The sequence below is a fragment of the Bos taurus genome, chromosome 19 (assembly GCF_002263795.3).
Source record: "Bos taurus isolate L1 Dominette 01449 registration number 42190680 breed Hereford chromosome 19, ARS-UCD2.0, whole genome shotgun sequence".
Taxonomy (NCBI): Eukaryota; Metazoa; Chordata; class Mammalia; order Artiodactyla; family Bovidae; genus Bos; species Bos taurus.
Genome location: NC_037346.1, coordinates 24,365,296 through 24,386,319, shown reverse-complemented (window position 1 = coordinate 24,386,319; position 21,024 = coordinate 24,365,296). Strand labels below are relative to the sequence as shown.

At 54.9% G+C, this 21,024-nt stretch overlaps 2 protein-coding genes across 6 annotated transcripts; one reads left to right on the top strand and one right to left on the bottom strand.

The window, feature by feature from the left end:
- Positions 1-1,735: 1,735 nt before the first annotated feature.
- P2RX5 (purinergic receptor P2X 5) lies at positions 1,736-17,459 on the top strand. Of its 5 annotated transcripts, XR_238645.5 has the most exons (14): positions 1,748-1,949; positions 5,957-6,107; positions 6,757-6,828; positions 7,102-7,177; positions 7,267-7,363; positions 7,627-7,707; positions 7,961-8,099; positions 8,585-8,721; positions 9,150-9,243; positions 9,356-9,421; positions 11,612-11,694; positions 12,606-12,758; positions 14,125-14,966; positions 15,501-17,459. XR_238645.5 is itself a non-coding variant. In XM_005220260.4 (13 exons), exons 1-13 carry the CDS (start codon positions 1,813-1,815, stop codon positions 14,192-14,194), a joined length of 1,356 nt encoding a protein of 451 aa, XP_005220317.1. In that variant the 5' UTR covers positions 1,736-1,812; the 3' UTR covers positions 14,195-17,459. The 5 variants fall into 5 exon arrangements, 3 of the variants coding, with proteins under 3 accessions (XP_005220317.1, XP_010814253.1, NP_001291502.1); XM_005220260.4 differs by having other exon boundaries at positions 1,736-1,949; positions 14,125-17,459; XR_009491482.1 differs by lacking the exons at positions 11,612-11,694; positions 12,606-12,758 and having other exon boundaries at positions 1,747-1,949.
- A 2,519-nt stretch (positions 17,460-19,978) lies between these two features.
- EMC6 (ER membrane protein complex subunit 6) lies at positions 19,979-20,829 on the bottom strand. The gene is given in 2 exon segments (NM_001078035.2): positions 19,979-20,540; positions 20,728-20,829. A coding segment is annotated over 1 exon segment (333 nt). The 5' UTR covers positions 20,495-20,540; positions 20,728-20,829; the 3' UTR covers positions 19,979-20,161.
- Positions 20,830-21,024: the final 195 nt, after the last annotated feature.

Here is a 21,024-nt window from a genome sequence, read left to right as displayed (position 1 = left end):
GAGACCCCATGGCTCCTCTGTCCATGGGATTCTCCAGGCAAGAATACTGGAGTGGGCTGCCATTTCCCTCTCCAGGGGACCTTCCCAGCCCAGGGATCAAACCCACGTCTCCTGCATCTCCTGCAGAGGCAGGCGGATTCTTTACCACTGCACCAGCTGAGAGGCCCTGAGGGAGAGAGGGAGGCCAGGTGACAATTCCTAAGCCTTTCTGCCAGGATGATGTCAACTTCCAAAATCCCCAGTCATAATTGGAGCAGCAGCTGGAATCCTCTCTGGGTTTAAAAAAATCAGGCCTGAATTCACTCAACAAACACTGACTTATTTTATGGCAGGCACAGCAGTGGCCGTGGGGTGCAGAGATGCCTAAAGGCAAGGTCCCTGTCCTCCTGGTGCTTATGGTCTTAGAGGGGGACACAAGCAATAAGTAAATGAAGGACAGGGCCTCTAAGGGAATAAGAAGGGGTAATGGGATAGAAAGTAGTTGGGGTGGAGGCTGCTTTAGTGAGTGGTAGTAAGAACAGGCCTTTTTTTTTAAAAAAAAAAAAAAAGGAACTGGCATTTGAGTTGAAACTGATGAACAGATGCAAAACTCAGTGCTTCCTAAATGGCAGTTTGAGGGCAAAATACAGATTCCCAGGCTCCATCCTAGTCTTAAGAGAATGACAATATTAGGTGCAGTGCCCAGGAATTTGCATTTTTCTTCCAAATGATGCCCAGGCTCACTAAAACTGGAGACCTGCTGCCTTGGGGCGTTTTCTTTGAGAGAAGATCACACCTGGTGAAGTTTAGGGTCCCTTCCAACTTCTGACTCCCAGAGCCTGTGGTTCAGGGAAGGGACTTCTCATTGGTGTGTGAGGGCCAGGCCACGGAGAGGGGCAGGGCGGCTTCCGGTCAGACTGCAGGATGGTAATGCCTGAGATGCAGAAAACAACGCGTGCACAGCCCCACACACATGCACTCGAAACTCGCCCAGGACCCCGAGTCTCTCTGGCCACCCCAGGGTCCAAACCTGATCTCAGAGCTGTCCTCATCTCCGTTCTCACCACCTTCAATTTAATTTCACGTGTTGTGAGGGTGACAGATTTAGAAGCTTAGATTAGGTCCCCTCTCTTGCCTTGGGAACATTTCAAACAGTTGGCACCCGCCTTCTCTCCAGGCATATTTTAAGATCCCAGGCCTCGGTTGCCTGTCTCCCCGCCCCCACCACACCCCACCACACCCCACCCCTCCTCCCTGTCCTGGCCGCCGACTCCTGGGGACTGCGGGGTTTAAACCGGCCGCAGCTGCTGCAGTAGGAACACGCACCTCGTTCCAGCCGAGGCGGGAGCCGCGCGTCTGACAAGTCTAGTCTCCCCCATCTTGCTCTTTATCCTGCCCACCCGCACTTCCTGTGCTGGAGGTACCCGCCCCCACCCCCGCCCCGGGGGCCTCAGTTGCCCCGTCTATTCAATAGGAGGAACCCCCGGGATTTCTTTGGGAGGCGGAAAGAGCGGGGGTTGCTTCCAAAGAAGCCCCTCTCAGCGCGTCCCTCCCGCGCGGCGGTCGCCGCGAGGGCCGCCGCAGGGCAGGGCGGGCGGCGGTCCGGCGCTGTCGCTGTCACTGTCCGGGGAGGAGGCGGCAAGGTCGCGGTCCGAGGTACCCGCCTGGCCTCCGGCGGCGCTGCCGCAGCCTCGCCAGCAGCCGGCCCCGCGCGTTGAGCCGTGTACCCGGCGGCCGCGGGGCCCAAGCTGGGGGCCGGGCGGCGGGCGGACGGGGGCGGCTCCATGCGCCACACGTGCGGCCGCGCGATCGCCGGCCAGGTGAGCCGGAGCCATGGGGCAGGCGGGCTGCAAGGGGCTCTACCAGTCGCTCTTCGACTACAAGACGGAGAAGTACGTCATCGCCAAGAACAAGAAGGTGGGCCTGCTCTACCGGCTGCTGCAGGTCTCCATCCTGACCTACCTGGTGGTGTGAGTTCTCTGGGGGCTTTGGGGAGGGGGCAGGGTCAGCCGGGGGCGGCAGCGGTGGCCTCCGGAGCTTGGGAATTGGTGTGTGGACGCCTGGGGTGCCCTGTGACTGGGGTCTGGGACTCTGCTTCTGGAGGGGACCCTTCTTGTACCCGTGGGTGTAAGGGTGGGGGCTAAGGAAGGAGGCCTCAACTCCCCCACCGGCTCAAGAGGTGATGAGATGTGCCAGGGGCTCCTGGGTCCTCTCATTTCTCAGACTTGCCGTGGTCGGCTCCTTCCTCAGGGCTGGGGCCCCAGCATTAGGGCTTTGGGCAGGGGGTGAGGATGCAGGGGGCTGGGCTTCGGCTGTCCCTGCCGCCTCCCTGGGCCTGGTCTGGAATGGCCCCAGCACTGGGTAGGTTATTTATAATCACTGAGCTCAGTGCCAGGCTTGGGGCTGGGCAACTCATGAGCCTGGTGTTGTGTCCCTGAACTCCCTGCTGGTCAGCTCGCCCCAGCCGGGGCCAGGGGTCCTGCTGGGATCCCTCGATCCTCTCTGGCACCCACCTCTCCTGCCCCGCAGGAGCTGGCACCATCAGCTGAGAGGGCAGCTCTTTGGGGTCAGCCAGGGGTTCAGAGCCCTCACCCCCAAGCAGGGAGGGGATAGGTGGAGAGGAGATGCACGTCTTTTACTTCCGCAGTTACTGCTGTGGAGTCCCTCCTACTTCCTGCCCCTTTGGGAGGGCAGTCCTGACCTCACCTTGCTCCCACCAGAAGGCTTCATCCCTGAGGCATCTGGCTGTCTCCACCTGAAGGCTTTTTCTTGGTGCTGCTCCTCAGCCAGGGGTCCCTTTCACACCTGGCTTCTCACAGGCTCCTCCCCAGAAATCCCAGTGTAATTATATGCTCATTCAGGGGATCATTTGTTTAGTGTCTGCGCTGACTCCCTGCCATTCTGGGAATGCCCTGAGGGCGGGGCCTGCCTGCCATCCCTGAACTGCTTAGGGAACCAGATGTGAAGTGAACGAGTGGATGTTGTTGCTGAATGTCTGTGTCCAGGCTGGGCCCATTGTGTCCCCACTAAAACAGCTGTTTGGCTCAAGGGTCTCAAGCCTCTCAGAGGTCCTTGGAGATGGGCCATGCCAGCTGTGCTCCCAGAGACGAGGGTGGAAGGGTCCTGGTTGGTGCCTGCTGTACAGAGAACTCTTCCTGGCACCCCGGAGGGGCAGGGCGTCCTGCGGGACCTCTGGAAGGCGGCTTCCCGCCCTCTCCTGGCCTCAGTGTTTCCAGCTTTACCGAAGGTTCACCTGCACAATTTCTAACTAACAGTAACATCAGTAATAAGTTGATGTGTTCATTGAACTTCTCCTCGGTGCCTGGTACTCACTGTACTAAGCAATTTACATGTCCCATCTTATTAAAAAATATATATATATATATTTTTATATATTCAGTTCAGTTCAGTCGCTCAGTCGTGTCCGACTCTTTGTGACCCCATGAATCGCAGCACGCCAGACCTCCCTGTCCATCACCAGCTCCCGGAGTTCACCCAGACTCGTCCATCGAGTCAGTGATGCCATCCAGCCATCTCATCCTCTGTCGTCCCCTTCTCCTCCTGCCCCCAATCCCTCCCAGCATCAGAGTCTTTTCCCGTGAGTCAACTCTTCGCATGAGGTGGCCAAAGTGCTGGAGTTTCAGCTTTAGCATCATTCCTTCCAAAGAAATCCCAGGGCTGATCTCCTTCAGAATGGACTGGTTTTATATATATATTTGATTAATTTGTCCTTACAGAAAAGTTCTAAGAGTACTACAGACGTTTTTAATGCCTTTCACCTTGACTCCCCCAAGTGTTAACGTTGTGCTTCATTTGTGTTGGCCTTACCTGTCTCTCTGTGTGTATATATATGTGCAGTTGTTTCTGTTGAATAGGTTGCAGGCATGAAAACTTAGAAATTCACATTGAAATAATATTATCACCTAAGCAATAGACCTTTTGTAAATTGTCCCCTAAGTTACCTTTATAGGAAAAGAAAATCTGAAATCATGCCTTGTATCCAGTTGTCCTGTCTCCTTTACTCTGGAATCACTCCCGAGTCTGTCTTTGTATCTATGACTCTGACATGTTTTAGAGTACAGGATCTTTTTAAAACCATTTTTAAATTGAGGTAAAATTCATAGAGCATGTAATTCATCATTTTAGCCTTTTTAAGTTATGCAACTCAGTGGTTTTTAGTACATTCACAGTGTTGTACAGCCAGCACCATTATCTAATTCTAGGATGTTTCCATCACCCTCAAAATAGATTGTGTCTATTTACAGTCAGTTGCAGTTCTCCCCTACCTCCATCCCTTGGCAACCGCTTATCTATTTTTTGTCTCTATAGACTTGCCTATTCTGGACTTCTCATATAAATCAAATCATTACAACATGTGGCCTTTTTCGTCTGGCTTGTTTCCTGTAGCACCATGTTTTCAAGGTTTGTCCATGTTGAAGCCTGTGTCAGTGAATCATTCCAAGGGCTGAATAATATCTCATTGGATGCAGACGCCACATTTGTTTATGCATTCATCTGTTGGACAGATGATTGTTGGACAGATTGATTGGACTTGGATTGTTTTTACTTTCTGCCTATTATGAATAATTCTGCCGAGAACATTCACGTGTCCGTTTTCGTGTGGACATACATTTTCCCTTGTCTCACACACTTGGGGATGGAATTGCTGGGTCACAACTATCCATCTGCTTTCCACAGTACCTGTACAGTTGTACATCCCACCGGCAAGCCCCAGTTTCTCTGCATCCTCACCAACACTTGTTATTTTCTATTTTTTGGACTACAGCCATCTTATTGGGTGTGAAGTACTCTCTCATTGTGGTTTCTATTGCATTTCCCTAATGACTAAAGATGTTAAGCATCTTTTCAGGGGCATATCGGCCATTTGTGTGTCTTTCTTGAAGAAATGTCTGTTCACATCCTTGGGTGCTAAGTTGCTTCAGTCGTGTCTTGACTCTTTGAGAGCTTACGCACCATAGCCTGCCAGGCTCCTCTGTCCATGGGATTCTCCAGTGGGTTGCCATTTCCTTCTCCAGCTGATCCTCCCAATTCACATCCTTAGCCCATATTTAAATTGGTTTATTTGTCTTTTTTACCCTTGAGTTGTAAGACTTTGTATATTCTGGGTACTAGACCCTCATGAGATAATGTGACTCACAAATATTTTCTCCCATTCTATGGGTTGTCTTTTCACTTTATTGATAGTGTCCTTTGATGCACAAAAAAAGTTCTTAATTTTGACCAAGTCCATTATTTTTCTCTCTTTTTTTCCATTTGTTGCTTGTGTTTTGGGTGTCAGAGTATAGGATTTAAAAAAAAAAACTGTTTACTGACTTCTGGCTGCCCTGGGTCTCCACTGCTGCACACAGGCTACTCCCTGGTTGGGGTGCTCGGGCCTCTTATTGGGTGGCTCCTCTTGTTGTGGAGCTCAGGCTCTAGGCCATTGTGGTGCTTGGGCCTGGTTGCCCCGTGGCACGCAGGATCCTCCCAGACCAGGGATTGAACCGGCGTCTCCTGTATTGCAAGGCAGATTCTTAACCACTGGACCACCAGGGAAGCCTCAGAGTGTAGGATTTTGCACTCTGGTTTTGTAGAGTCCCCTCAGTTTGGATATGTCTGCGGTCTCCTCATGATTAGTTCTAGGTTGTACCCCATGCCCCTTAATTGAAGGGAGGTGCCGTTAGTCCTGTGTTGACCCCCAGAGTTCACTGGCTCGCCCGAGGTCATGTGACAAGTGGGGGTGAGTGGTCGGCAGGGCCCTGGTCCCTGACAGCAGCAGCCTCTCCCTTCTGGGGCTGCTTGTCTCCTCCACTGTTTGCAGGGCTGGCTTTCAGGCAGCGGTGGGAGTTGTGACTCCTGCCCAGGAGTGGGTGGGAAGGGTGAAGCCCCAAGCCTGCCCTCTCTGCGCCCTGGCGTCTGGGGAGACTTCCTGAGGGCAACGGGAGGCTGATGCCCACCTGCTTGCCCCTCCCTGCAGTTGGGTGTTCCTGGTGAAGAAGTGTTACCAAGACACGGACACGTCCCTGCAGAGCAGCATCATCACCAAAGTCAAAGGCGTGACTTTCACCAACACCTCGGAGCTTGGGGAGCGGCTCTGGGATGTTGCTGACTATGTCATCCCACCCCAGGTCTGAGCCCCACCCAGCACAGGGGGACCCAGGTCGGCAGGGTCTGGCTCTGGACGGGTCATGTGGGAAGTTGCTTGGGGACTCAGGGGCCTCCACTCACTGTCTCCCTTGGCCTGTGACGGCTGCAAGGTTTGCAGACAGACTCTGCCCAGGTCCTTCCCCCCTCACCAAACCCCTGTACTCCTTGACTGTGCCTTACGGGGCTGCTCTGTTTGCAACAAACCCTGATCCTGTTGAGACCAAGTGGGACCCAGAGACCTTCCCTGCCTGTGTGAGCTGGCAGGTCTGACACCAGGAGCCCCACCTTTATGTTGGCCACTGCCCCCGGCAGCAGTTCCCTGGCCTGGTCACAGTTCCTGGGCCAGGGCTGGCCTGGCCTCACTGCCCCTTCTCTCTCCCCTCCTGGAGCTCAGCTTGGACCCTGGGGGCTGAGGTCAGCATGGCTTGGGGTTGTGGGCGTGAGAGACCCATCTAAGGACACCTACTCAGGGACTCTGAGACCAGTGGGCACGTGGGTGGGGTCCACTGATTTTGTGGCCCCAGTGTTTTGAGTACCCGTGCAGAGTCCCTAACACCTGCCAGGCAGCTCCGGGAAGGAGGGACCCCAGATGGCAGGAAGGGGCTCCTCAACCCCGCTCTGATTTCTCAGGGAGAGAACGTCTTCTTCGTAATCACCAACCTGGTCGTGACCCCCAACCAGCGGCAGGAAACCTGTGCTGAGGTGTGTTTCGGTGCTGAGAGCAGGGAGTGGGGATGGGAGAGGTACAGGCAGTGCTTGGGGCCCACCTCTCTCCTGAAGCAGGGGTTTCTACCCCCTCCCAGGGCCCGCGGCGGGAATGTGTGTACTGGTGTGCATGCCTGCACGGTTCAGGGGAGAAGCAGGTTCCCAAGGCATGTGTGGCCCCAGGCAAGGGAGGAGCCCCTGTCCTCCCCCTGGGGCGGGACCTGGATCTGAGAAGGGGCACCCCAGCCCAGGTGCTCTCTCTCCTGGCAGAGTGCAAGTGTTCCCGATGCCCTGTGCTATGAGGACAGCGACTGCCCTCCTGGGGAGCCTGTTGCGGCTGGAAATGGTGAGGCCTGGAGCGGCCAGGGCTGGGGGTCAGGGAGGGGCTGGAGCCGGGAGGTTCCTGGCACTGTGCTTGTCCCCCTCCCCCTGCAGGAGTGAGGACGGGCCGCTGCCTGCGGGAGGGGAGCGCACAGAAGGGCACCTGTGAGATCTTCGCCTGGTGCCCGGTGGAGACAAGATCCAGGCCAACGTGAGTAGCTATAAGCTTGGGACCCTGAGGAGTCACCCAGTCCTGGGCAGTGGGTCCCAGCCTGATGGTGGAGACACGTCCACTCGGAGTCCTCATTCTGGGGGAGGAGCTGGGACACCCCACAAAGGCCCGACGGCCAATCCAACATGACTGAATTAACTGTCCTTTGCCAAGGCTTCGGGGCACCCATGGGCAGGCAGGCTTCAGCCTCAGCATGGGGCGGGCAGGGCCCCCTGAACAGGCTGTCCTGCCTTTGTTTTCAGGAAGCCACTCCTGGGCGAAGCGAAAGACTTCACTGTTTACATAAAGAACTTCATTCGTTTCCCCAAATTCAACTTCTCCAAGTACGTGGGTCCGTGTGCATGGTGTGTGTGTGACGCTATGTGTGAATGAACCACTGGGCATCGAAGGGGCACCCTTTCCTCTGCTGTGGCGGATGTTGGGGGTGGAGGAATTAATCAGGACTGGGGTAGGGCTAAGTCAAGGGCTCAGTCTGGGCTGGGCGAGGGGTCCAGTGGCTCCTGGGTCAGGCCATTTCTGGCTTGGGAACAGCAAGTCTCACCTTTATTCCCCTGGCTCTTCATGGCCTCCACCCAGGACCAATGTGCTGGACACCACAGACAGAACTTTCCTGAAGTCCTGTAAGTTTAGCCCCGAGAATCCCTACTGCCCCATCTTCCGACTGGGCTCTGTGGTCAGCTGGACGGGGAGCAACTTCCAGGAGATAGCGGTGCAGGTGGGTGGTGTGTGCTCAGGGAGCTCCCCCCCCGCAACCCCGGGGCCGAGGGCTGTGGGCTTGGGCTCTGCAATGAGGAGGCAGGGTGGAGGAGGACCCACAGGAGGAGCCGGCTCTGCAGTAACCTGCCCATGGACCTGCTCTCTCAGCATCGGCTGTGATGCAGTCAGCTATGCCACACTTGCTGAGGGGCACACTCGCACCTGCGTTTGGTTCTAAGTCCTCTGCTGTGAGCTGCCAGTGCCACGCGGGGGCTCACTCTGGTCATTCCCTTCTCCTTGGGGCATGGAGCAGGAGATGTGGGCTGTGGGTGATGCTTCTTCTCAGCCACTCCAGAAATGTGAACCCTGGGCCTTCCACCATCCTTCCAGAAGGATGCTGCAGTGGAGCTGAGCCCTTACCCAAGCTCTCCATGAACAGCTGACTTGTGACTTCTGTCCACCTCCAGAAAGTTCTGGGCCTTGATTCATGTCTTTTGCATCAAGGGCGGCGTGATAGGAATTCAGATTGAATGGGACTGTGATCTTGATAAAGCGCCTTCTGAATGTTACCCTCGCTATTACTTTAACCGTCTGGACAACAGATTTTCAGGAAACTCTATCTCTTCCGGGTACAACTTCAGGTACCTGGCGCTAAGCCTGCCACCTTATGACCCTGTCCTTCCCTGGGTGCCAGCCCTATGACACCCCTTCCTGGGGGTGGGTGTCAGAGTGGGAGGTGCAGGGAGGCAGCCAGGGTGCCTCTGGGAAACTCCTGCCATGGCTCTGGAGCTGCCCTGGAGCGGAGGGCTGGGCCAGGTCCATCGGTGCCTGGTGGCCCCAGGTTGGCCCAGCAGTGGTGGGAAAGCCTTCACCCTTTGGGGACTGTCTGGCAAGAACTTCAAAGATCGGAATGAACCTTTAATGTCACATAAGCAAAAGGGTCTCCAGCCTTTCCTGGGGTTGCTGAGAGCCAGGGTGCCGGGGTGGGTGGGTTTATAAATCTCCAAGGCAGCCGAGCCTGCACTGAAAACAGGAAAGGCCCAGGCAGGCTGAGCCGTGTCTCCCCCAGGTTTGCCAAGTACTACCGAGACGCAGCTGGGGTGGAGTTCCGCACGCTGTTTAAAGCCTACGGGATCCGCTTCGATGTGATGGTAAATGGCAAGGTGTGTGGGCGAGGCTCCCTTCTGGGAGGGTGGGCCATGTGGGGGTGTCTGGGCTGGCTCTGGTGGAGTCCTTGGTGACCCCGCTGTGCCTCACCTTGTCTCTCTGCTCCAGGCTGGCAAGTTCAACATCATCCCCACGATCATCAACGTGGGCTCAGGGGTGGCACTCATGGGAGTGGTGAGTACCTCTCCCCTCCCCCTTGACCCTCGGAGCACCGCAGGGGGAGCGGGCACTGCCCAGGGGAGAGAGCTGTCCCAGTGCTCCAGAAGGAATCGGAGCTGGGGAGGTCAGTGCGGGATGGGGTGAAGAGGGCTTCCTGGGACTTCACACCCCTCTGGCGGCCCCCGGTGTCAGCGCCTGCCTGGGATTCTCTTTCCAGAGCTAGAGGCTTCTGCCTGTGGCTCAGCAGCTGGGGGTTCTCCGGAATCCTCCACAGCCTTGTCTCCACTTCCACTAAAACGAGGCAGATCTGGCGATATACAGGGCTTCTCAGCCATGGCCCCGTTTATATTTTGGGCCAGATAACTTTTTTTGTGGGGTGATCGTGTACGTTGTAGAGTGTTTAACAGCATCCCCAGCCTCTCCCCATGAGGTGTCGAAAGCAACTTCCCCCACAATTGTGCTGGCCAAAAACGTGTGCAGGCATTGCCAGACTGCCCCGAGTTGTGAATCACAGGGACTAAAAAGATGAGAGGCAGGGAAGTCGGGCTGTGGTCCTTCCTCGGGTCTGTTCTGAACTTCAGCTGGGCAGAGGGGCCACAGGAGGGGATGTAGCACTGGAGGGCAGGGAAAGGCTTATTCCTGACCTTTCATGCCCCCCCTTTTTTTTCTGGAAGTTTTTTAAATACAAGGGAGTTATCAGTGAGTGGCTTGCATCCACCCCAGTGAGCCCCTTATTGAGATTTCTGGCAGCTTTGTCCCTGGTTCCTCTGCCTAGGAGGTCACAACAGCTCCCCTGGAGGCTTCCAGGAGGACCTGCTGCTGCTAAGTCGCTTCAGTCGTGTCCAACTCTGTGTGACCCCATAGACAGCAGCCCACCAGGCTCCCCCATCCCTGGGATTCTCCAGGCAAGAACACTGGAGTGGGTTGCCATTTCCTTCTCCAATGCATGAAAGTGAAAAGTGAAAGTGAAGTCGTGCAGTCGTGTCCGACTCTTAGCGACCCCATGGACTGCAGCCTCCCAGGCTCCTCCGTCCATGGGATTTTCCAGGCAAGAGTACTGGAGTGGGGTGCCATTGCCTTCTCCACCAGGAGGACCCAGGACTGACTTTTTATTGAGACCAGAAACACCGTGTCCTATAACAGGACTCAACGAAGCCATGCTCCTGAGAGATGGGTCAGTGGATGAAAGGGGGCCCCAAATGACTCCTTTTTAACTGCAGACAATATTGTTGGGGAGCCCTGTATGTGTGTGTATGTAGAGAGGGGCCATGTTCAGGCCTCTTTCTTATGATGTGCATATATCAGAACATGGGCATCTGGGGACGTCCTGTGGGATGCAGGTAACGGGAAAAGTGGTAGAGGCTGGGTGGGGGTGTGAGGAGTGCTCTCTATGGAACAATGAATTGATAACCCTTTTGACATCTGGAGGGGGAAAAAAGAAAAGGTGTGCAGTGCCCAGGTTCACCTGTGGGACTGTCCCTCAGGCCTCTCCCACCCGCTCTGTCTGTGCTCTGGGTGGAGTTGCCCTCTGGTGGAGGAGACCGGTATTTGCACCATCTGGTCTGGTCTGAAGAGCTCATGTTCAGGTGTCAGTCGTTCTGCTGGGTTGCTCAGGCCTCCTCCTCTTTCCTTGGCCCCTGCTGTGGTGTTCTTGTTCAGATACCCTCCAACCCATGTGACTACTAGAGGGATCTTCCCACAGTGCTGCACTTCTGTGTCCTGCCTGGGTTCCCAGGCATGACAAGCTGGCTCTTTGCTGAGCTTTTTTCCTTCTGTCTTAAATAAAATCCAATTCAGACTCAAGACTCGGCCCAGAGGACCCTCGAGGCTGCGTAAAGTTCCATCTTCTCTCTGCTTCTCTTCCCATCTTGGGACAGGTCGCTTATCATTTACATGCTTGTCTCCTGCACCCGAGGCGGGGGCGGGGGGTCCCCCAAGAGTGCCATTGTCCTACCTCTCCCTGTACCCCAGGGCAGTGCCTGGCACTGGTGAGCGCTGAGCAAACACTGGCTGAAGATGTGATTGGGAGGGGTCAAGGCAGTGCAGAGGTGCTTGGCCTGACAGAGCAGAGGGACCACAGGCTGGCTGGCTGCACGGTGGGCCGGCTTTGTGGCCTTGGACAAAGGAGCCTCTGAGCTCAGCGCCCTCACCTATTGGTGTTAAGTGGCCTGGCGCACTGAGTCAGGGACCTCCACTCTTTTACAGGGGTCTTTCTTCTGTGACCTGGTACTCATCTACTTCATCAAAAAGAGCCACTTTTATCGAGACAAGAAATACGAGGAAGTGAGGTCAGTTACGCTTCCTCCCGGTGGCCCTAGGGCAGCCCACTAGGTCAGTGTTTCCCTCCATGGCTCAGAACTCTGGCCCTGGTTTTCTGTTGACGTTTGTGGGGTAGAGGCAGGGCTGAATGCTGGGAGCCATCTTGGAAGGGCTGGGGAAGGTGGAATGTTCTGAGTACCGGCTCTACAGAACTGGATTCTGCTTCGGAGCAGCCAGCAGAAGAGAAGGCCACCAAAGGCCATGGGAAGGAGACCTGGTTTCCAGGCCTGGCTCTGCCGCTGTCTCCCCAGGCCTCCTTGGGCCTCAGTTTCTCTCTGTGTGAGACAGGAGTGTTGGTTTACATAGAGTGTCTTCCAGCACCTGTAATTTCAGGATTCTTGGACTTGGTGGTCCTGGTGGGCTGGGGTTGAGGGAAGCTGGAGTGGTAAAGGAAGGAAAAATAAATGGAGTCCCCCTACCCCCCACTACAGAGGCCTATTTCCAGGCTCTCTTGGGCAGTGGGCTCGGTGGGGTTTGTGTGTGTGTATTCAGAAGAGCAGACTCTAGTGTGAGTGGGAAATCCTGAGAGCTGGGTGGACAGGAAGGGGCAAGGGGCTCTGGCCAGGCCTTGGGGAAGGCTTTCTGGAGGAGTGGGATGGGAACGGGGAATTGCAGCTGGTGGGCTCGGGAAAGGCACTGGGTGCTCCCTCAGTCCCGCCACCCCCTGGGATGGGACAGGGGGCCAGCTTGCCTCCTCTGCCTGGACTGACCCCCAGCCCTGGTTCTCAGGCTGAGCCCTGAGCCCTGACTGTACCTGCCACCCTGCAGAGCTGCTGGAGGAAGAGGGGCGCCCCCTGCAGGGCAAGTGGCACGCCAGTCCCAGGGAGGGGGTCACGCCCAGGGCCCCCAGGCCAGGGTTAACAGGTCATGTCCTGCCCAGGGACCTAGAGGTCCTCGCCCAAATGGCAGAGTCCTCACAGCAGAGCGTGGCCCCGGACGCAGCGGGGCTGGCGGAGCAGCCAGAGGTGCAGGATGAAGGCGGCGCCCAGAAGGAGAATGGCTGTGTGTGTGGGCAGCTCCTCCAGCCCGCCAGGTGAGGGGGCTGCCCAGCCAAGGGCCAGGAAGGAGGCCTGTGGAGACAGCCCAGCTGCCACCGTGCTCCCAGCTCTGGGTGACCTGGCCACAAGGCAGGGTGCGGGGGACCTCACGGAGCCCATCCAAGCTGGACTCTGGGAGGAGGGGTGCTGGTGGTTGGCGCTTTAGCTCCTCCACGATCCCCATCATCCCCCAACCCCCGGTGACCACAGACCTGCCTGCCACTATGCTGCCCCAGCACTACAACAGCAACGCACTAACATGCACTCAGGCTTCCTCTGCTGGGCACTGCGCTGAGCCCGGAGCTCATTTCAGCACCCTAATGAGATGGTCACCAACAGTCCCTATTTTACTAATGAGGAAAGTGAGACACAGAAAGGTCAAGTAACTTGCTTCAGTCACATGGCTAATAAATGGCAGAGTTGGGACTTGAACCTGGGCAGTGTGCTCCTAGAATCCAGTCCTTCTCCATCAGGTTATTTGACCTTACCGAGCCCTTCCTTCCTCTACTCCTGTCAGAGCTGCCTCCCCTATGCTCCTCTCTGATGTGGACATTCTGGAGCTGCCCGAGCCTCAGGATGGCGGTGGCTGTGCTGACAGGTGGCCTGCAGGCCACCCTTCCCTGGAACGCTGCCCCGGGCAGCCTGGCAAGGGAGGCAGCCCTGGGGCTTGCTTTGCTTCTGCCTCACTGTGTGCCCCTGGGCAGGCGCCTGGCCCTTTCTGGGCTTGATCACCCTTTGATCCAGGGGTGTTGGACACAGGGGCCCCTCTGGCCCAGTGAGCAGGGTTCCCTGACTCTCCTGTCAACTGTGTCAGAGGGGTTCACTGACCTGGGCTGGGTGCCATCTGCCTTGAGCGTTCATTCTCTGCTGACTCAGCGATTGGCAGCCTCCAGTGGGGAGTTGAGCGTGGGCAGGGGGAGACAGAGAAGTGAGCCAGGACGAGAGGGGAGGCAAGTAGGGAGAGGTGTGGGGAAAGACAGAGGGAGAAGTTGGGGGACCTGCCGGGTAGGCTTGTGCCAGCAGCCCTCCCACACACTCCCTGAGCTGAGTGCCACTTCCTGGGTGCTCGCCTGTGCTCCTTCACATGCGAGAAGGAAGAGTGGTTGCCTTGCTGGTCTTGGCAAGCCTCAACTGTTGCTGTGGGTGCGGGGGGGGAGTCGCTCAGGGGGGCCCCCCACCCGAGGTGGTTGCTGCTCATTGCTGGTGCAGCTCCAGATGCCTCAGCCCGAGCATCAGACTGCGCTCTCTGCCAGTGCTCACCGCCTGCAGCGCTGCCTGCCAGAAGCTTCTGCAGGTTGAGTCTGCCCTTAGGGAGACCATCCCTGCCCCAGCTGTCCTGTGTGCCCCCACTTGCCCACACAGGTCCGGCCACCAGGGGAACGGAAAGGTGAATGTGGAGCAGCTGCAGAGCCTGCAGACCGTGGAGGCGTAGCCAGGGATGTTGGCTGAGAGCAGATTTAGGACAATTGTCCACACCTCTGAAGTGGGAAGAGTCCTGTCGTCGTCCACATGGAACCAGGCCTCCAGGGACAGCACCTCTCCTGCACTTTGGGATCTTGCTACAAGCTTCTTGTTATGTGTGTGGGGAGGGGGGGCCTCCCAGTGGGCGCAGTGGCTCATGCAGAAGAGGCCCTAAAGCGCATTCAGTTACTCATTCATCCATGTGGTAAACAGTTTTTGATGCCGGCTGTGGGCTGGACCCTGTCCAAAAGATGCTTGAATGAGACACTGACCTGGCCCTCAGAGAGGGGAGCACTCATCTAATTCCCTTCGGAGCTGGTGGACATGACAGCTGGGCCGCACACTCTGGCCTGCCTCCAGCCGCTAGCTGAGACCTGTACCATTAGCTCTGAAACCCTCAGAGCAAATGATGGCTCCTCACAGAAAGACCTTGGTCAACTTCCAAGCGGACATTTGGCCTTGCCCCCAGGGGTGAAATTTAAAGGCGTCCAAGGAGGCAGCCAGCAAAGGACTAAAGGACGGGACCTGTGAGGAGGCAGCCGGCCACGAGGCGAGGAGGAGGAGAGCCTCGGGGAGCCTGGGGGACAGCGTCTCACCCCAGTGGGAGATGTGCTTGCCTGTGTGGTTGGGCTCTCGCTGTTCTGTTGGGCTTGTTTTTCCCTGCTCGGCTTCCCTTCCTCTAAGGCCCCATCTGAAGGGATAATGAGATGATGGATGGTGCTCGATGTCAAGTGGAAACAGCTGTAAGTAAGCTGGTCCTTGACCCCCTCCCTCAGTCGCTGTAAAGCACTGCTGTTCAACGCGTGGTCCATGGACTCGCAGCACGGGCATCACCTAGGTGCTTGTTAGAAATGCAGTCTCAGCCCTCCCTCACCGCCCCCCGCCCCCAAATCAGAACCTGCATTTCAACAGGATTCCCAAGTGATTCATGTGCATGTGAGTTTGAGAAGCAGTGCTTGAGGAGATATGCAAGGCCTGGCTCTGAAAAGGCCTGCTTTGGTGGGTGGTGTCAATTTCTGGGTCACACTGACACTGAAGTTAACCTCGAGACCAAGCAGATTCCCTCCTTCCCTGCCCTGGGAAAGTGACATTATGCTCAATTCATTCAAATTATTTTGAGTAGGTCATACTTAAATGATTCAAAACTTAAGACGTACAGAGGAACAGAAGTGAAAAGCTTCTCTTCCACCCCTGTTCCCCAATTCCCTGTGCTACCAATTCCAAGAGGCTCACCAGTCTTGCTGAGAATTCACTGGGTTACTCATGTCTTCCCTCAGGAAATGAACATTGCCGCCTGCACTCAGACCAAGTCCCTGCTGTCGGACGAGATGGAATGTGCTGGGCTGGGGAGCCCCTGCACAAGGGGAAGGGCCTAGAGCTCCATCACTGTTGGAACCACCGGGCGGCCAAGGCCTGCGGTGCTGCCTGTCTCCCCGCGAGCCCGGGTGCTGTCTGAGCACTTGCCCTGCCTCCAGGGAGCATTCTCTCTGTGAGGACCCTGGCTCTCCTCTGCCCAGCGGGGGCAGTAAGCCCCCTTCCGCTGGGGCCTTTGAGGAGAGGGTCAGAGGGGCGTGGTTCACAGAAGAGGACCCCTTGGAGAGCAAGCAGCTCCTCCCCCTGGGCTGCCAGGCGACCTGTCAGTAAGCTCAAACTGCTGCTCTGACAAGAAAGTGAGAAAGGCAGGTGATCTCCTGTGGTGTCTCCCTCTCTAAGGCAAACCCTTGGATTTAACAAGACAGCCTGTTACTTGTATGTCTGGAAGGGAGTTCAAAGGGCAGGGGTCCCAGCCACTTAGAAGTTGGTCTGTGTTCCTTTAACCTGTTTTTGGAATCGCTTGGCAGCAGCCACACAATTTGCAGACAGCTGTGCTACTTGTTTTACACTGGAATGGAAATGTCTTCCTACAGTTATTCATCCAGTCAGTAAATAGTATTGAGTGCCTCTCGTGTCGCGTGTTGGACCAAATGCTGATGGCAGTGGCGAGCGGCACAGAAACGGCCTCTGCTCCCAGGTGCCCAGTGTCTAGGGGTCACACACCAGTCACAAACAGGACGGGATGCTTCGAGAGTCCTCAGTGAGGCGCAGCCAGATTTCCACAAGGAAGTGACATGTGAGTTGAAATCTGAAAGGTTAGTAACAGTCTAACCAGGTGAGGGGAAGCATCCAGGTCAGGGAACCACACGTAGAAAAGACATGAGGAGGACTTAGCGAGGACTGGATGAACAGTGTGTCTGGAGCAGCTTCTGTGACGCTTTCATCACGTGGGCATTCATTACTTTTAAGGGTTGCCCCTTTAAACCTCCTGCCATAGAGGACTTGTTTCTTTAAGTCCAGCAAAACCTTCCTGGTGGCTTCCCCACTAGATGTCAGGAGCCCCATGCACAGATGGCCCTGTGACCCCCATCACAGCTTCTGGATAGTCACACATAACCAGTTCCCTGGCTTTTGCACAGTTCTCCCCACCACCCGCATAATCTTGACTCTGAAGGGGGAAGAAGAGGAGCAGGAATCTGAGCACGTTTCACACTTGGGAAAGCCCCTTTCCCTCGGCACAGGAAGATGACCACGCCAGCCTCTCAGATCTGTCCATGCTGACATCTCAGTATCACAGGAATTGTCTATGGTTATGTTCAAGCCTTGGCCTAAAAGCCCTCTGCCTAATGTCTTCCTGACAATCAGACTTATTCCATGCCTTTGGAGTACCATGATGCTGGCCAACAGGAAAGTTTTAAATTAAGTGCTATTAGTGTGACATGATGGGGACCAGCCACTGAAAGAGCAGAGTGCCCTTTACTCCTGATGCAGGGTCATCAGGACTGATCCATCATGGATGCCTTTCTGCTCCCCTCTCAACCCCATCAGTTCCTCTCTCAATGGCTAGCTAACCCCCTGGGGACCAGTCATAAACGGGGAATGTGACTTCCTCCAGGTGTCTCTGAGTGCCCCGGGAAGTCCTTACATCACTCCAAGTGGAGAGGCATCTTGGATGTCTGGTCTACTTGGTTCCAACCTGCCCCTCTCCTCCCCAAGTGGTACAACTTTCCTCAGAGCATATTCTCCAGGGGAGCCAAGAATGCTCTCTACAAAAGACACCTTTCTTCCAGCTCTTTCCCCTTAGGCCTGTTCACAGAATTAAAGCCGGGAGGATGGCAAGCATTTCCTGGGTCCTGCCCAATACATGCATTCTCTGACATTTTAATTTGGCTATAAGACAATAAAAAGGTGTTAACTTTAAATGTGCTCTTTTTTTATCTTTCATATTTTCATGGACATCCCATCAATGTAAAGACATGACCAAAAGAGGCAGACACAAGAAACAGTGAGCAACATATTACGTTCCTTACTGTCTTTGCAAAGAAATTCAAGTTAAAGTAAGGAAACTTCTTAAATGCACTAACATTAAAGGACCAGGAAGGCACTGATAAAAGTGGTACTTAGCATTTAAAATCAGGTTTTTAGCTTCTGCTCTAGTAGATTAAACATCCTCAAGATGATACAGACATGCACTGCTGTATTTTATTTTTTTTATAAAAGTGAGCATCTCAAACAATCTTCCTGCTCAGCAACAGAGGAAAGGTTAAGTAAATCAGATCACTGATTTACTCACCAGAAGGACTCACTCTCAGAGAAGGCAATGGCACCCCACTCCAGTACTCTTGCCTGGAAAATCCCATGGACGGAGGAGCCTGGTGGGCTGCAGTCCATGGAGTCACTAAGAGTTGGACACGACTGAGTGACTTCACTTTCACTCTTCACTTTCATGCATTGGAGAAGCAAATGGCAACTCACTCCAGTGTTCTTGCCTTGAGAATCCCAGGGACAGGGGAGCCTGATGGGCTGCCGTCTATGGGGTCGCACAGAGTCGGACATGACTGAAGCAACTTAGCAGCAGCAGCAGCAGCAGGACTCACTCTGCTTCCCCCTTACTCGGTGTCAGGACCGACCCCTGCCCACTGAGTTCAGAGGTGGTCACTGGGAGACACGGGCAAAGCTATTGTCTCAGCCACTTCTTAGCTTCATGTGAAAGCATCTGATACAGAACCCAAATGGGATTCAGGAGGCCTGGGCCTCCGCTGTTGGTCACAGGCCACCTATTATCTGTAAAAGGGAACTTGGCTTCAAGCTTTCAGATCCCCTTCTGATCAAAAACTGATTCTTTTTCTAAAAGTTCCAATCTGATCACATCACTTCTAACTAAAACTTTCAAAGGCTCCCCCTTCATATGTTAGTATAAAGGTCAAACTGTAATTGAGCCAAGAGCCTATGTGGCCTTCCCAGGACAGACTCTTCTCTACCTGCCTCCTGTCTGTAGAAACTTCTGCCTCTGAGCCTTCCCTGAGTTCCAAAGAATTAATCAGAGAAGTGAGAAAATGCAGAAAGAAATGAAAACAGTCAAGGAAGACAAAATAACAATAGTTAGGCCAATAATAACTAAGTCCAGGACCTTTAGACCCTTCCCAGGGGCTACAGATAATATTTTGAGCCATGTTTTTTGAGCTGTTTAGCAGATACTGAAACCCTCACCAGGGAGAAGTTAACTGCATTCTGCACACAAGCACATAGACCCCAGATGGGTTAGAACCATTTGGTTGATGGTATTGACTCCCAGTCAGTTCAAAAGCAACCAATCAGAAGAATGTCCTCAAGTTAATAACACACCCTGAAACCCTCTCCTTCACCCTATCTCAAAAAAGCCTCTCCCTGAAAGCTGGTGGGCAGTTTTAGGCCTTTTGAGCACTGGCTGCCTGGTCTCCTTGCTTCTTGCCTGTGATAAACACTGCTACAGTGTCAGCAGATTAGCTGGACTGTGATGGGTGGGTGGGCGGACCCAAGTCTGGTTTGAAAGCAGAACCCCCCACTGTGGCCCACCTCACAGCCTCTTAACTGCAGACCCAGGCCAAAGACCTTCCTTCCCAATTGCCCTCACACATGCACTTTCTTGCACGTAACCCCCTTCTCCACAATTTTGAGTCTCAATTGTAATGTTATTTCTTAAAGGAAGCTACCCAACGCCCCCCCCCACCACACCCCCAATAATCTGGACTAGGTTTGGGGCTCCTCTGTACTCTCTTCATAGTCCTTATCACAATCTATTTGTGACATCAGGTAGCAGTCCTGGTTGAGTACAGTGGTAAGAGTATCCCCACCTACTGGGGACTGGTGACGATTCCCCCACAGGGAGGCAACATGCACAGTGATAAAGAATCTGCCTGCCAATGCAGGAGTCGCAAGAGACCTGGGTTCGATCCCTGCATCAGGAAGATCCCCTGGAGAAGGAAACGGCAACCTGCTTCACTATTCTTGCCTGGAAAATTCCATGAATAGAGGAGCCTGGTGGACTACAGCCCATGGGGTTGCAAAGAGTGGTACATGACTGAGGAACTCAGCACCTAGTAACTGAGTTACAAGTGTAAAATAACAAGTGTAAAAAAGTAACAAGTGTAAACGGTACAAGGTACGATGCCCGGCATATTTGTTGTTGCCAAGTTGATTCTTCTGCGACCCCATGGGCTGTAGCTCGACCGGCTCCCCTGTCCCTGTAGGGAACACTTTAACTGTTACTAGTTCTCAGGATGCTAACGGTAAGTTCTCTCCTTGTTTAGGTCCTCGTGTCCTCTCTCTGGGTGGACAAGGAATCAAGACAGAAAGCCAAGGCCCCAGTCCCAGTTCTCCCAGAGTCAGTACCAGGGATTCTGCACCCCCTGACAGCCAGGGGTTATGCGATGAGGGAGGGAAAAAAACTCCACAAAGGGTCTCACGCTTCATTTAATCTGAAGAACTGTACAGGCTCTTCGTCTTCAGATATAAATTATTTATAACTTTACAGAACAAGCAGCGATTCCAACAATTTAAAAACTAGGTAAATCTACCCGGTGTTAATTTCTGGCAACAGTCCTCCCGATCTGTTTTTTTTTAAAAAGTCATCCCTGCCCCCGTTTCAGTAGACGTGCACCATGCCGTAGAGGAATGTCCAGAACAGGACGTAGGTGAAGAGGCCTCCGATGAGACCCCCTGTAAAGAGAGGTCTTCGCGACTTAAAATATTTGTTCCACCTCCTTCCCGCCTTGAGAATTAAAAGCAGGGAGAGCAAGATGGAGGCGAGCAGGTAAAAGATGAAGCCGTAGAGGCCAGTGAGGCCGAGGATGCCGGCCGTGGCCCCCGACAAAGCCGACACCGAGGTCCGGCAGTAATCCAGGACGGCGGCGTTGCCCCGCACGGCGGCCTCGCTGATGAATGGCGGCCCTTCGCGCTTGGCCACCACAGCGGCCATCGCACCCTCCCGGGCTCAGTCTGATTTCTCGTGGAGCAACGCGAGGCTGCGGAGAGAACCAAGTTACAAGTGGCGCCCGGAGCATGGCGAGTTTGGGTTCACGCCGCCCCTCCCCCTGGGGCCGCCGAGACCCCGCACCCCTCGGTCTCGGACCTTCGAAAGACGCTGAGAAGGCTGAGAGCTCGGGGTGCCGGCGGTACATCTGCATTTCCCGCCCAGACTCGCTCAGTTACCTGGAACCCAGCCGCGGACGCGGTCACTCGACGTTCCCTCAGAAAGCCTCGGGTACGGATCCCCGCGACGCCATCTTGCGCTGGAGGATGCTGGGACGGCCCAGGCTGCGCAGGCGCCTGGCCCCGGTGCCAGCCTTACGACGCATGCGCAGTGGTAGCCCCGAGTACGCTCCACCCGCTCTCTGATTTTCTGCGCACACGCCGTGACTTCCGAAAGCCGAACAGCGCTCCGGTCGATGATTGGCCGGAGACTTCTTAACTATTCATAAGGGGGCGGGCCTGGTTGGGCCGCCTTTG